Source organism: Mobula hypostoma, unplaced genomic scaffold (genome assembly GCF_963921235.1).
Source record: "Mobula hypostoma unplaced genomic scaffold, sMobHyp1.1 scaffold_111, whole genome shotgun sequence".
Taxonomy (NCBI): Eukaryota; Metazoa; Chordata; class Chondrichthyes; order Myliobatiformes; family Myliobatidae; genus Mobula; species Mobula hypostoma.
In genome coordinates, this window is record NW_026948223.1 from 152,743 (window position 1) to 167,017 (window position 14,275).

At 45.2% G+C, this 14,275-nt stretch overlaps 1 protein-coding gene across 1 annotated transcript; it reads left to right on the forward strand.

The window, feature by feature from the left end:
• The first annotated feature begins 9,863 nt into the window (after nucleotides 1–9,863).
• Nucleotides 9,864–12,587, forward strand: LOC134342010 (probable G-protein coupled receptor 139). Its single transcript, XM_063039951.1, has 2 exons — nucleotides 9,864–9,930; nucleotides 11,635–12,587. The coding sequence occupies exons 1-2, from the start codon at nucleotides 9,864–9,866 to the stop codon at nucleotides 12,585–12,587; spliced, it is 1,020 nt and encodes a 339-aa protein (XP_062896021.1).
• The last annotated feature ends 1,688 nt before the right edge of the window (nucleotides 12,588–14,275 follow it).

The window sequence follows — 14,275 nt, forward strand, 5'->3', positions numbered from 1 at the left end:
TAGCTTCCTTTCATAGTTAATCTTTTCCCTCTTAATGACCTTCTTGGTTTCCTTTTGTAAGGTTTCAAAAACTTTCCAATCCTCTGTCTTCCCACTAATTTTTGCTTCCTTGTGTGCCCTCTCCTTTGCTTTAACTTTGGCTTTGACTTCTTTTGTCAACCACAGTTGCATCCTTTTCCCACTCGAAAATTTCTTTTTTTTTTTTAAATATACCTGTCTTGCACCTTCCTCATTTCTCGCATAAACTCCAGCCACTGCTGCTCTGCCGTCCTTACCGCCAGTGTCCCTTTCCAGTTAACTTTGGCCAGTTCCTCTCTCATGCCACTGTAATTTCCTTTACTCCACTGAAACACCGACACATCAGCTTTCGGCTTCTCTTTTTCAAATTTCACAGTGAACTAAATCATGTTATGATCACTGCCTGCTAAGGGTTCCTTCACCTCAATCTCTCCAATCACCACACAATACCCAATCCAGTACAGCCGATCCCCTAGTGGGCTCAACAACAAGCTGTTCTAAAAAGCCATCTCGCAGACATTCTACAAATTCTCTCTCTTGAGATCCAGTGCCGACCTCATTTTCCCAATCTACTCGCATTTTAAAATCCCCCACAATGATCATAACACTGCCCTTCTGACAAGCCTTTTCTATTTCTAGTTGTAATTTGTAGTCCACATCTCTGCAGCTGTTTGAGGGCCTATAAATAACTGCCATCAGGGTACTTTTACCCCTGTGATTTCTTAGCTCAACCCATAAAGATTCTACAGCTTCCGATCCTATATCACCTCTTTCTAATGATTTAATATCATTTCTTACCAATAAAGCCACGCCTGCTCCTCTGCCTACCTTCCTATCTTTCCGATACATCATGTATCCTTGGACGTTCAGGTCCCAGTGACATGCATCCTTTAGCCAGGTCTCAGTGACGGCCACAATATCATACCTGCCAATCTGTAGCTGTACGACAAGATCATCCACCTTATTCCTTATGCTGCGTGCTTTTAAGTATAACACCTTAAGACCAGTATTTGGTACTTTTCACTTTGATTTCACTGCAAAGTTATTGCACTGCAACACATCCCAATGGCTACAAATTTGCCCCATCACCTGCCTGTCTTTCCTGACATCTTTACTGCTCACTATCTGAGATTTATTTCTGTTTTCCCCTTCCTCCGCTCTGTCATTCCGGTTCCCATCCCGTTGCCAAATAAGTTTAAACCCCCCCTAACAGCTCTATTAAACTTTCCTGCCAGGATATTGGTCCCCTTCGGGTTCAGGTGTAACCTATCCTTTTTGAACAGGTCATACTTCCCTCAGAAGAGATCCCAATTATACAAGAATCTGAAGCCCTGCCCCCTACACCAGTCTCTCAGCCATGCATTCATCTGCCTGATCCGACTACTCTTGCCCTCGCTAGCACGTAGCACAGGTAGCAATCCCAAGATTACTACCCTGGAGGTCCTGCTTCTCAGCTTCCTTCCTAACACCTGGAAATCTCTCTTCAGGACCTCCTCCTTTGTCCTATCTATGTCATTGGTACCAACATGTACCAAGACAAGTGGCTGCTCACCCTCCCCCTTCAGAATATTCAGGACCTGATCCGAGACATCCCGTACCCTGGCACCTGGGAGGCAACACACCATGCGGGTATCTCTATCAGGCTCACCGGATCTCCTGACCGTTCCCTTGACTATGGAATCCCCACCCACATTTCTCTTCTCCCTCCTTCTCTCCTGCACAACAGCGCCAGGCTCAGTGCCAGAGACCCGGTCACCGTGGGCGTCCCCTGTCAGGTCATCCCCCTCAACAGCATTCAGAACAAGATATTTGTTGCTGAGGGGGACAGCCACGGGTGTGCTCTCCACTATCCGGGCATTTCCCTTCCCTCTCTTGACACTGACCCAGTTTTCTGACCACTGTAGCCTACGGATGACTACCTCCCTGTAGCTGCTGTCTATCACCTCTTCACTTTCCCTGATAAGCAGTAGGTCATCAAGCTGCAGCTCCAGATCCCTAACACGGTCTCTGAGGAGCTGCATCTCGGTGCACCTGGCGCAGATGTGGCCATCAGGGAGGCTGGAGGTCTCCCGGGATTCACACATCTGACACCCTGAAGAATGCACTAACACTGCAGGCACGCTGTCTAATTCTACAGGAATGATACAGGAAAAATAAGTCTACTCACCCACTTACAGATGAACTTTTTAAACCGTTACCTCGTACCGATGGCTGTGAGAGCCCTGCTATTCCTGTCCGTCCGGGCCGATTCGCGAAAATGGTCGGGGGGGGGGGGTGGGGAGAAAAAAAACAGTTGGTGCTTCGCTCTCGCCTCTTCCCGTTTACCGCTGAAGCCTAAGCCCTACACTCTGCTACCGCTGACTCCACTGCCCGCCGTATAGGGTGGTCTCCTTTTTAAACTCTCCGTGCTGTCCTGTTGACGTCACGCGCCTGCGCAGTCTCGTCCTTCTTGCACTCGAAGAAGTTTAAAAAAAAACTTGCCTTCCTTCAGAATTCAGCTCCCACGACACTCTGTAGTCTCGATCCAAAAGAGATAACACTGTTAACTTTTGTTTATCTTGCTCAAGTTACTGTATTATAAGTAGATACTAATAAAGATCAAGCAACACACATAAAAGTTGCTGGTGAACGCAGCAGGCCAGGCAGCATCTCTAGGAAGAGGTACAGTCGACATTTCGGGACCGAGAGCCTTTGTCAGGACTAACTGAAAGAAGAGCTAGAAAGAGATTTGAAAGTGGGAGGGGGAGGGGGAGTTCTGAAATGATAGGAGAAGACAGGAGGGGGAGGGATGGAGCCAAAAGCTGGACAGTTGATTGGCAAAAAGGATATGAGAGGATCACAGGACAGGAGGCCAAGGGAGAAAGAAAAGGGGGAGGGGGGAAAAACAGGATGGGCAAGGGGTATAGTGAGAGGGACAGAGGGAGAAAAAGGAGAGAGAGAAAAAGAATGTGTGTATATAAATAAATAACTGATGGTGTACGAGGGGGAGGTGGGGCATTAGCGGAAGTTAGAGAAGTCAATGTTCATGCCAACAGATTGGAGGCTACCCAGACGGAATATAAGGTGTTGTTCCTCCAACCTGAGTGTGGCTTCGTATTTACAGTAGAGGAGGCCATGGATAGAGATATCTGGGTAGCCTCCAACCTGATGGCATGAACCTTGACTTCTCAAACTTCCACTAATGCCCCATCTCCTCCTCATATCCCATCCATTATTTATTTATATACACCCATTCTTTTTCTCTCTCTCCCTTTTCTCCCGCTGTCCCTCTCACTATACCCCTTGCCCATCCTCTGGGTTTCCCCCCCATTCCCCATTTTCTTTCTCCCTAGGCCTCCTGTCCCATGATCCTCTCATATACCTTTTGCCAATCACCTGTCCAGCTCTTGTCTCCATTCCTCCCCCTCCTGTCTTCTCCTACCATTTTGGATCTCCCCCTCCCCTTCCCACTTCCTAATCTCTTACCAGCTCTTCTTTCAGTTAGTCCTGACGAAGGGTCTCGGCCCGAAACTTCGACTGTATCTCTTCCTCGAGATGCTGTCAGGCCTGCTGCGTTCCCCAGCAACTTTGATGTGTGTTGCTTGAAATTCCAGCATCTGCAGATTTCCTCGTGTTTGCTATCTGTAAATGCTTTTTTTTTTCCTGCTTCATTGTACTGTAATATTAAATGCTGATGGGCATTATGTGTTGTCCTATTTGTAATATAATTGTAGGTCTCGGACTCTGAAACTGGATCAGGATTCTATTTATAGTAATGTATAGTATCTTCCTTTAGTTTGCATTTTAAAGCAAGAGATTGGTGCATGATGCTTGCCACCTGATTGTGCCCATGTGTGTAATCAGAGTAAGTTAAAGAGTTGCAGATTTCTGTAATGTGTTGGGCAGTTTCCGGTTTCTCTTTTTGTTACTCTTGTATTGTATATGTTTTGATATTTTCTTTCTGTTTGCACCTGGTCCTGTAATGCCACAAAGAACTCATCTCATTATGAGATTTATTATTTTTTATTATTATTAGGATTAATTCTTATTTATTTTTGTATTTGCACAGTTTGTTGACGTTTGCACGCTGATTACCCACCCGTATTGGTGCAGTCTCTCTTCGCTTCTACTCTGGTTGTTTGATCTATGGTGGTTATTGGATTTATTGAGCATGTCCGCCAGAAAATGTATTTCGTATACGGTGATATAGGTACTTTGATTATAGATTTCCTTTGAAATATTAACTTTGTATGTGATCCTCCCTGTTTAAATTGATCTGAGTAAATTCACTGGTCGTTTTCTCCATAGTTATATTCTCCCTATGAACCGCAGTGAAGTTCTCAACAGTCAAGCATGGAACTCGACTACCTACTGAATTTCATCCTTATCAACTCAATCATATCCGGGAAGCCTGAGATGCCAATCGTGTGCGCACATCAACCATTTTTCCATAATCAACTATTATTAATAGTTCTGATTGGTAAACACCTGCAGGTTTCACGGGGTTCACTGGTCAAACTGTCTCAGTGGTGAAGAAATAACATTAGCAGTTTTAATCATCCGCTAAAGGTCATTAAGTAGAATAATATTTAGTGAAGGCGATTGGAAAGCATTGTTTTGTCCTAGAATATGCTCCACCAAAAACAACGTCCCCATTGAAAATGAGCTTTATAACTAAACAAGATGTTAATACTATGAATATTTCATTCAAGCTAGACGAAGTGAGTAACTAAGTGATAACAGTAACATTTACTTTTAGACACGGACATGCTTACTTACTCTCCATGGAGGGGCATCGGGTAGCGCACGGAATTTGTACATCCTGCCGTAAAAAGTAAATCTAGGCGTGTCTGTGCGTTCTTTCGGATTCTGTAACCTAATACTGTGGATTCATTGAATGGAAAGATTTACGTGCAATTGTTGTTAAATGTGCAAAAAATATTCCGGTTCATCAATTTTAAAAACAGATTACGTTTTTCTCTCCGTGTATCTGTGTGTGTGTGTGTGTGTGTGTGTGTGTGTGTGTGTGTGTGTGTGTGTGTGTGTTAACAAGAATAATCAATATTATAAGAGTGTCGCAGAGCGTAAAAGTTCAATACAGCAAACACATTTGATCTTGACCTTGGGCTGCAGCTCTGCAGAAAGTTCGACGTGTTTCCCACGAGCGTTCCTTTCTCTTGCAAAATTTCAAGGACTTGCAGGGAGTTGGTCAAAGTTGGTCGGCTCACGGTCTCAAATCAGGTTATTAGTCGAGTTCCATTCAAAATTCCCCTATATCCTGGTTAAAACGTAGGGCGAACGTCACGATGATTTTGTGACTGGATGACATTGGAGGCTTTTGATCTTGGGGAGCTCTTCCCTGGTTATGGACTGCATGTTAATCTTCATGTTAATTTTCATCCTTTCTTGAATACTATTTTTCATTATTATGTTGTATGTTCAGACTGCACATTGGGGCTGAGAACTTGGATTTTTATTGGAGTTGATTGTGATTAATGTTCTCAGCCAGTTCTTGGGAACCTTCACTTTTGTTTTGTACTCTACGTCTGCCCAATAATATATCCTCAATGCGTCAAAAACTGGGACACCAGGTGATAGATTGTACTCTGCTGATCTACTGGCTGATGGATCGTGAAATCCAGTCGGCCTCTGTAAATGTCCTTGAAGTGACCTCTAATTGATAAACTGACGTCATACCCACGTCAGAGCATATCCATCTTATGGACATCGATCTAGTAAATTTTATATTAAAAACATGTCCATCTCCGAATTGGCTTTTCATTGTCCACTTCTTTGTGAAATGTGCTCGATCAAAGTCACAACATATCACACAGCAGCAGGTGTCAGTCAAACAATCGGGCAGATGGTGGACGGACAGAAATACAGCCAGACAGAGGCATGGGTAGACAGAAAGATATTTGGACTAGAAATAACTGTAATCTGCAAATCAGTACACAGGAACGAGGCAAGGGAAGTAGAAATAGAGAAGTAAAATGGCTTTGTCCTTGTCATGTAATCACAGGAATGGAGGCTTTCATTGTTTCAGACTTGACTTGTAGCCAGCATTTGGTGAACTGGTTCTTGCTGAGGGATGATTTAATCAGTTCAAGTAAATATGGACATAATGAGTTTGTTTCTGATTTGTGCTGTTCATCTGCTGAACATGAGAATACAAAGTTACTTATAATGTTAAATTGCAGGCTTCCAGAGGGACAGCCTATGCTCTGGTCAGCAGTGCCCAGTCTTTGTTTTACCCTGTTAATCTGGTTTGAACCACACTGAGTTGCAAATGACAAAATCACAAGCCTGGATCACAAGTCTAAGGGAAAGAGCCATTAGACAGTACTGTTTGTAGCTTGATGCCAGATCCAGTGAGCAGCTCACAAAGGTCAGTTTGATGAGTTTGCGACAATGAAGTCAAAATCTGGTCAAGATGGCGCCAGCGCAACGCTCCTTCGGGCGATGCCTTGCAGGAAGCAATGGAAAACAACTTGTTAACTTCTCTCGCGTTTGGATTTTCACCTTAAACGTGTTTCTGGAACCATTAGGGCCTTCGATTTGCAGTTTGGAGATCGCTTCAGAGTTCCAGCGCTTCACTGGCTCCGAGTAGATTTCGGGAAGCGAGCGCCTACTCGGACGGCCTTGATGCGAAGACACCTTGAGACGGGGTGGGAGCCGATGTTCGACTCCATTTCGTGGTCTGAAGCGCCCACTGATCGCCGAGGCAGACGGGTCGGCCTTTCTGCCTCGTGTGCATCTCCTCCGGTGAATTTTAATATCCTGTGTTTGTATCGCCCGTTCCTTTTCTGTTTTGCTATGCGAGAGGATCATCTTTGGGGGATTAGTTTTCCTTCAGATTTTTGTGCGAAGATGCGGGAGTGTGTTGGGTGTCGATGTTCCTGTTCCGCGTTTTGTACAGTTGGCGTGGGGGGGGGGGTAGAAATTTTTGTGGGGCTTGATGATCGAGATGCTGTTCTTTTTTTGTACAGGTGGAGCGGTGGGGTTGACGTTTCTCTCTGACCGACTTTCATGTTTAGTCTTTGTTTCATGGCTATCTGGAGAACAGAAGTTTCACAGTTGTATATCGATGCATGCTTTGATATTAAATGGACCTTTGAACTTTGAATGCTGAAAGGGATCGGAATAGAGGATTTCGGGGATACAGGCAGCGACAACTGTGTGGCAACAACCGTCATAGAACTGGATGACCTTAAGTCAGAATCGTGAGGATTACAACAGTGTAAAAATGAACTTCTAGCCAGCGTAGGCTTCTTTTCGCGGATATTTCCTTTCCTATTTTTCACTGTTCGTGGAGAGTAAGGGAAACCCACCAGGTGTACACACAGTATTTCCTCCACACGTATTGCAAGACCACTTTCGTCCATGCGCATTTAATTATCCAGGAACACTCGCGCATTTTTTGATAAGTGATTCACTTACCTATGCACGATGTCAACTAATGCCTCCACTTTATTCGCTTCCATGGATCGACCTCTTTTAGCCATATACATTTGACAATTTTAAACTTCTGTCAGGAACATCTCTTCCTCCTCCGTTTCAAGGACACCACATTCCCAATCCGCATCCCCACCTTCTTTGATGTTTGAACTTCGATTTCATTGTCCTACCCTACATCAGCGCTCTCGGGAACCCTGTCCCTCTTTGTGAATATCCGAGCCCTACTCATCTGTGGAGGGTAATCACCCCCGTGCCTCAGTATTGACCCCGATCTGCCCTCTGCTGATCATCTGACAAACTAATCAATTTCATCCCATCACCAACGAGCCACTGGCTTATTGCTGCACCGAGTATCTGGGCACCGTCAACACCCTTCTTGTAAACTATTCGGTTCAGAGCATACGGACATCGATTTAGCAAGTCAGAGAAAGAAAAAGAAACACAGAATATACAGCTGTGCGATATTTACACAGAAAATGCAGTTCAGCGTGTCAAATATGTAAATACAACGATCTACTTCACTATCAACAAATTGGTACTATTGGTAAAAATGTACTGAAGCCGATGTCCGGTCGGTTTGAGCACTTGCACCAATTCGAGGGTCATATGTACGGTGATTGAATTACCGGTGTAAACTTTGACAGGAGCCTGTTTACCATGTGAGAGACAGCATCAATGTGATACGCATACAAAACGCTGGAGGAACTCAGCAGGTCAGGTAACATCTGAGGGAATGGATAAACAGTCGATGTTTCCGTCTCCGATCCTTCAGCAGCACTGGGAAAAGGTGGAAGAAGCCAGCATCGGGAGGCTGGGATAAGGGGAGGCGGACAAGCTAGAAGGTGATAGGTGAAGCCAGTCGGTTGGGGTCGGGGCACGAAATAAGTGGTTGGGAGGTGAGAATTGGAAAGGCAAAGTGCGGAGAAGGTATCTGATAGGAGCGCAGAGTGGCTTGTAGGAGAAAAGGAAGGAGAAGTGTCACCAGAGGTTGGTGGTAGGCAGGTCAGAAGAAGAGTAAGAGTCCAGAGAGGAGAAATGATAAAGGGAGGGGAGAAATACTGGGAGATAGAGGTGTCTATATTCATGCCACAATGTTGGACGTTACCGAGACGGCATACAAGGCGTTACTCCTCCAACCGGGGAGTGCCCTTATTGTGGCAGAAAAGGAGGACGTGCTCCGACATGTCCGACTGGGAATGGGGATGCAAATTCAAATGGATTGCAAACAGGAAATTCCGCTTTTTGCGGATGGAGCAGCGGTCGTCGTCTAACCAGTAATTAATTCGAAGAAGAGCCTCGGCCATAAACGCCAGCAGTTCATTCATTTCTGTAGATGTTGACTGACGTGTTCAGATCTACCAGCATTGTGTCGGTGTTGCGTTTAATCAAATTAACGATTTGTATGCGTTCAGTCTCTTCGTAATTAAAGGATCAACACATGAGGAGCGTTTGAAAGCTTTGGCCCTGTACGCTCTTAAATTTAGATAAATGGAGGGGTGGGGGAGTGTGGTTATCTCATTGAAACCTACCGAATGTTGAAAGGACTAGAGAAGCTGAATGTGGAGACGATCTTTCCTATGGTGGTTTTATCCAGAACTAGAGAGCACAGCCTCAAAATTGAGGTGCGACCTTTTAGAGTAGTGGTAGGGAGGGATGTCTTTAGCCAGAGAGGAGTGAATCTGTGGCGTGCTCCGCCAGAGTGGGGTGGAAGCCAAGTCCCTGGGTATATCTAAAGCGGCAGTTGAAAGTTTTCTGATCGGTCAGGGAATCAAAGAACATGGAGAAGGCAGGTGTATGGGGTTGAGTGCGATCCAGGATCAGCTATAATGGAATGGCGGAGACGACTCGATGTGGTGAACGGCCTAATATTGTTCCTATGACTAATGGTCTCATTGTCAAGCTGGATGTTCCGTTGCTTTAAGTGTCGTGACTATATCACAGGGACATAGAAACAACATTTTTTTTTATGTTTTATTGCAAGATCGATAACCGAGACAATTCCCAAGGTGAAGCACAACAACCCAATGACAGTATTACATTGGTCTATGATGACGAAGTCTATGGAGTCTAAGAATGGACAAGGTCAACAATAATGATCATGAAACCGGGAGGTGACCCTGGGAGTGTTTGACAACAACATTCACTGAATTCTCAAATCGTCAGTTCTTCGTCTCTGAGATTTTGCAATTTCGTGTCAAGCTATCCATACCTAATCACAGTTAGGATTTTAATTGAATAATATCAGGTTTATTTTTACCTCGGCTGTTGGAGGACACGTCAGCCTTGTGTAGTATTGAATATTCAGTGAGCTGGAGCGAGTATAAATGAATGAGCGTAGAGATTCATCAGCTCAGAGTTTCTTCAGCGAGATCGCGGGCAGCTGGGAGTCAGGCTGAATCTCACACAGCATGCTTGAAACATTTTACCGTGTGAGAAAGATATGGTACATGGTAATTGCCGTTACTGGTGTTCCTGGTAAGAACATAGGCGAACTAATATTTGCAGTTCTGTGTGCGCGGTCTTTGGACTTGTTCCTTTACCGACACGATCGCGGGTGTATCAGTGAGTGCGCAGCAGACGTTGTGACAAAAACTTTGTGTTCGTTCAGAAGTTCCCTTGAAGTTTCAGCTGTGGCCTCCGCTGAAAATAAACCGGCAGCTGAAACTGATGCAGAGTGGGATATCGGGGAAAAGGCTTCATTTTGCTGAATCATGACAAGCAGTTTTGGATTATCATTGCAAAGCTGTTGTTAAAATAAACTCCGATAATCCGGTGCGCTCGGCACCTTCACCGGCTGCTTTGTGTTATTCCGAATCAATAGCGCAACATGCGTTAAATACAAATTTGCAGTCGTGTGTGCGCGGTCTTTGGACTCGTTCGGTTCCCGACAGCGTTGTGATGCCGGAGTATCAGTGAGTGCGCTGCAGACATTGTGACAAAACCCTGTGTTCAGTCAGAAGTGTCCTTGCTGTTTAATAAGGGACCTCGGCTGAAAACAAACTGGCAGCTGAAACAGATATAAAGTGGGGCATCCTCGAGATGGACTCATCTTGAGGAATCATTGCGGGCAGTTTTTACTTACCAATGCAAAACCGTATCAAACTAAATTAAGGTGGTCGACACCTTTACAAGCCTTTTCGTGTTATCCGTAGCAACATGTTTTGAATTCAAATGGAAACATATTACTCTGTGTTTTAAGAAATTGCTGGGAATTTGAAGGGGAACGCGGTGACTGAAAACCGGATGAGATTTAAGGGAGAGCGATATACATAACTTATGAGTTAGACTCCGAACCATCGGGAGTTTCGAAAATTCCGACAGGGTCCGTGTGCGTTTTAGTATATCAGGGGCTGTTTCCACGCCCTGTTATCCGTGAAGCGAAGAGGGAGTTTAGAACCAAACCAGAGGTGTCCGTTAGGGGTCAGATGGGGTAAGGTTTATGCGATTCTCCGCTCTGGAACAGTAAGCATTGAATCACTTGGAATAATGTCGCAGTGATTTGGAGCGACCCCAAAAAGAGGCGGATGTTTTGAAGCGCCTATAGTCTCTTCCCTTTGGAAAGTGTACGGTTTAAGCACTAACCTGCAACATTCCTGAAAATTCAGTGGCTCAGGCAAAATTTTAACACTTTCATTGGAATCATGAAACTTTCGGACAGGACCCATTGGCATAGGGTGAAGGACCACGAAGAAGAGTAGTTGCAGAATATAAAAGAAGCGAGAAAAAGACACGCAAACGGAGGAAATAAAATTACTTTCAACACTGAACTTCCCAAATGGACAGAGACGGAGGGAGCGAACCTTCGCTGATCAGGGAGAGCGTCAAATCATAGAGAACGGAGCGCGGCAATCATTGACGATGGCAAAGCTGCCGCGATATCCAGACTTTACACATCAGTCGAAAACGTGATGGTGGGAGATTTATATTGATTTCTCTAGTGCCCCGCGGAGATCAGTTGACAATGCCACTTCCCCAATCCCTGCTCCTTTTCCAATGCCGAGTACCGTACCCTTTCACCCACCCAGCATGCAATCGTGTCAGGCACCTGCGACTCCCACTTTAAACTTTTAGTCATCCAGAAATGAGCTGTCCAGAAAGTTTTATGTTCTCAATTTCAGGCTTATCCCGGCCCTGAGCAGCGCGGCAGTAATTCACTCGTTCTTTTTGCTGTTCCCCCAGTGAATTTAGTGGCGACTGTGATCCTGTCCCGGGGAAACTGCGGCCTCTCCATCTGCACAACTTGCTACCTGGTGGCCATGGCAACGGCGGATCTACTCACCATAATATTTGAGGTCATATTGTGGCGGGTCAGTTATTATTACTTCCCCGGGACTTTCCTGGACATCACCCCCGTCTGCAGGGTGATTTCGGTCCTGAGAGTTGCAGCCACTGAATGTTCTGTCTGGTTCACCGTCACTTTTACGGTTGATCGGTTTGTCGCTATCTGTTGGCAGAGGTGGAAAGCGAAGTATTGCAGCAAAAACACTGCGTGTGTGGTTCTGTCAGCAACCGGCGTCCTGCTCTGTTTAAAAAATATTCCCTACTTCTTCGTATATCATCCTGCGAAAGTGATTGACAATATACCTTGGGACTGTATACGAAAGACGGGGTACTATACAGACCCCGGGTGGGTGGGATATAACTGGCTTTCTACCGTCCTAACGCCATTACTCCCGTTCATGTTAATACTGATGCTCAACGCTCTGACAGTCAGACACATTTTAGTGACCAGTCGCGTCCGTAAGGGGCTGAGGGGTCAGAGCAAGGCGGAGAACCGCAGTGACCCGGAGATGGAGAGCAGGAGGAGGTCTGTGATCTTACTTCTCACCATCTCCGGAATCTTCATCATCCTGTGGTCCGTAAAAGTTGCCCAAATTCTTAATTCCATCATGAGACGACTGGATCTGAATAATTACACCGATTCGGAATATAAATTCGAACAATCCGCAGACATGCTTCTGATACTAAGTTGCTGCACAAACACGTTTACTTACGGGGTAACTCAGTCCAAGTTCAGAGAGCAGTTCATCAGCGCAGCGAAATATCGGCTCACGTCAATTATTCCACTCATTAATAAACGAAATTTATATGTTTTACGGAAAGGCGTTTGCAGTATTCCATCTGGACTCTAAAGACTGGCAGACACCGGAGACAGTGACAGCGGTGAAAATTAAACTGGTGTAGAGTCTGTGAGAGACACGGCCCAGCGACAGATCCTGCGGCACCCGCAGCCCGCGACCACCACTTCCGACCAGTTATTTAAACTCATCCTACCTTTCACTTTTACTTTATCCCCTCTCTCGTCACAGCCACTCACCTTTCGATAAATGATGGAGCGGGTCAGGATCTGAGGACATTCAAGACCAAACCGACAGAAAAGCAAATTGTTTATTTCTTTAGTCTTCTGCATAGGAATGAAATGAAAAAAAAAAGTCAACGGACTGTACGAACTTACAGTAAACCTAGCGTTCGTCCTTCGCATTAGATAAACTTGCTATCTACTATCTATCTATCTATCTATCTATCTATCTATTATTTATTTATTCACTGAGATACAGCGCGGTGTAGGGCTTCCTGCATTGAGCCACGCTGCCCAGCTATCTCCCAACTTAATCACTGGACAATTTACAATGACGAATTAACCGACACGTTTTGGGAGAAATAGTTAACACTACAGATCTCGTCCATTCTGTTCGGAATTTTGCAAATTTCTAGGTAAAATCCAATTCCTAATCTGCTTCGAGGAAGTAATGCCATCTTATTTCCTGATTTCCAATACATTTTCAACCGATTAAACTGTTGAATATCTTCTGCATTTACTCGAGTACATTATCGTGTTCATTCAAAAATTTTATTTTTTTTTTCCTCCGTTAAAACAGGTAAACAAGGTATGGACATAGATAAATACATTAATTTCTCAATTGTTAGGAAATTTAGGACAATTATCGTGCTGTTAATTAATGTTGCTTTCCGGAGATTTATATAAACATTGTCTAGTAGGCCTACTCGTTCAATGTTATTGACGTTGTGATGAAACCAGCGCAGAGTGTACTGGAAATTATGTACGACAGCTAGGACAATCCGTTCATTTACCACAGTCTTTCAATGTCAGCATATTTCAGCTGTTTTTCACTTATTGATTTCTGTGTGTTGTGTGCGTTTGGAAGTTTTTTGGCTTGTTTACTCTGTATTGTTAAATCCGAGCCGGCGTCATGTATTGCCCTGTGATGGATCGGTCGTATGTTAAGTGTAGACTGGGCGATGTGGAGGGACATGTGGACGAGAGTCTGAGAAGAGGACGGTAGAGATGGACAGTAGAGAGAAGGCGGAGGAGAGAGCGATGGAGACAAGAGACTAGGAGAGGAGAAACGGCAGAGAGGGGGTGGCGACTGAAGGAGAGATTGGGAGGAGAGAAACAGAATTGTATGAGAGAGAAAAAACCGAGGGAGGGAGAAGAGAGACTGGAGAGAGACGGCGAGACTCGGGGAGAGAGAGACTGGGAGATAGAGAGAGTCGTGGAGAGAGATTGGGGCAGAGAAAGAGACTGGGGAAGAGAGAGACTGGGGGAGAGAGAGAATGCGGGAGAGAAACAGACTGGGGAGAGAGAAACGGGGAGAGAAAAAGACTTGTGGAGAGACAGTCTGGGGGAGGGAAACTGGGGGACAGTAGGGGAGAGAGAGAAAGGGGAAAGTCTGGGAAAGTGAGACTGGGAGCAGAGAGACCGAGAGGGAGAGACTAGAGGAGAACAGCGAGGGGAGGGAGAGACTGGCGGAGGGAGACTGGGGAGAGAGACACTGGGGGCAGATAGACTAGTGAAAGG

Bases quoted from the DNA above. Each gene is read 5' to 3' on its own strand.
- LOC134342010 (XM_063039951.1), top strand. From the start codon at position 9,864: ATGCTTGAAACATTTTACCGTGTGAGAAAGATATGGTACATGGTAATT. The intron at 9,931-11,634 runs GTAAGAACATAG...CTGTTCCCCCAG, and splicing joins TGCCGTTACTGGTGTTCCTG to TGAATTTAGTGGCGACTGTG.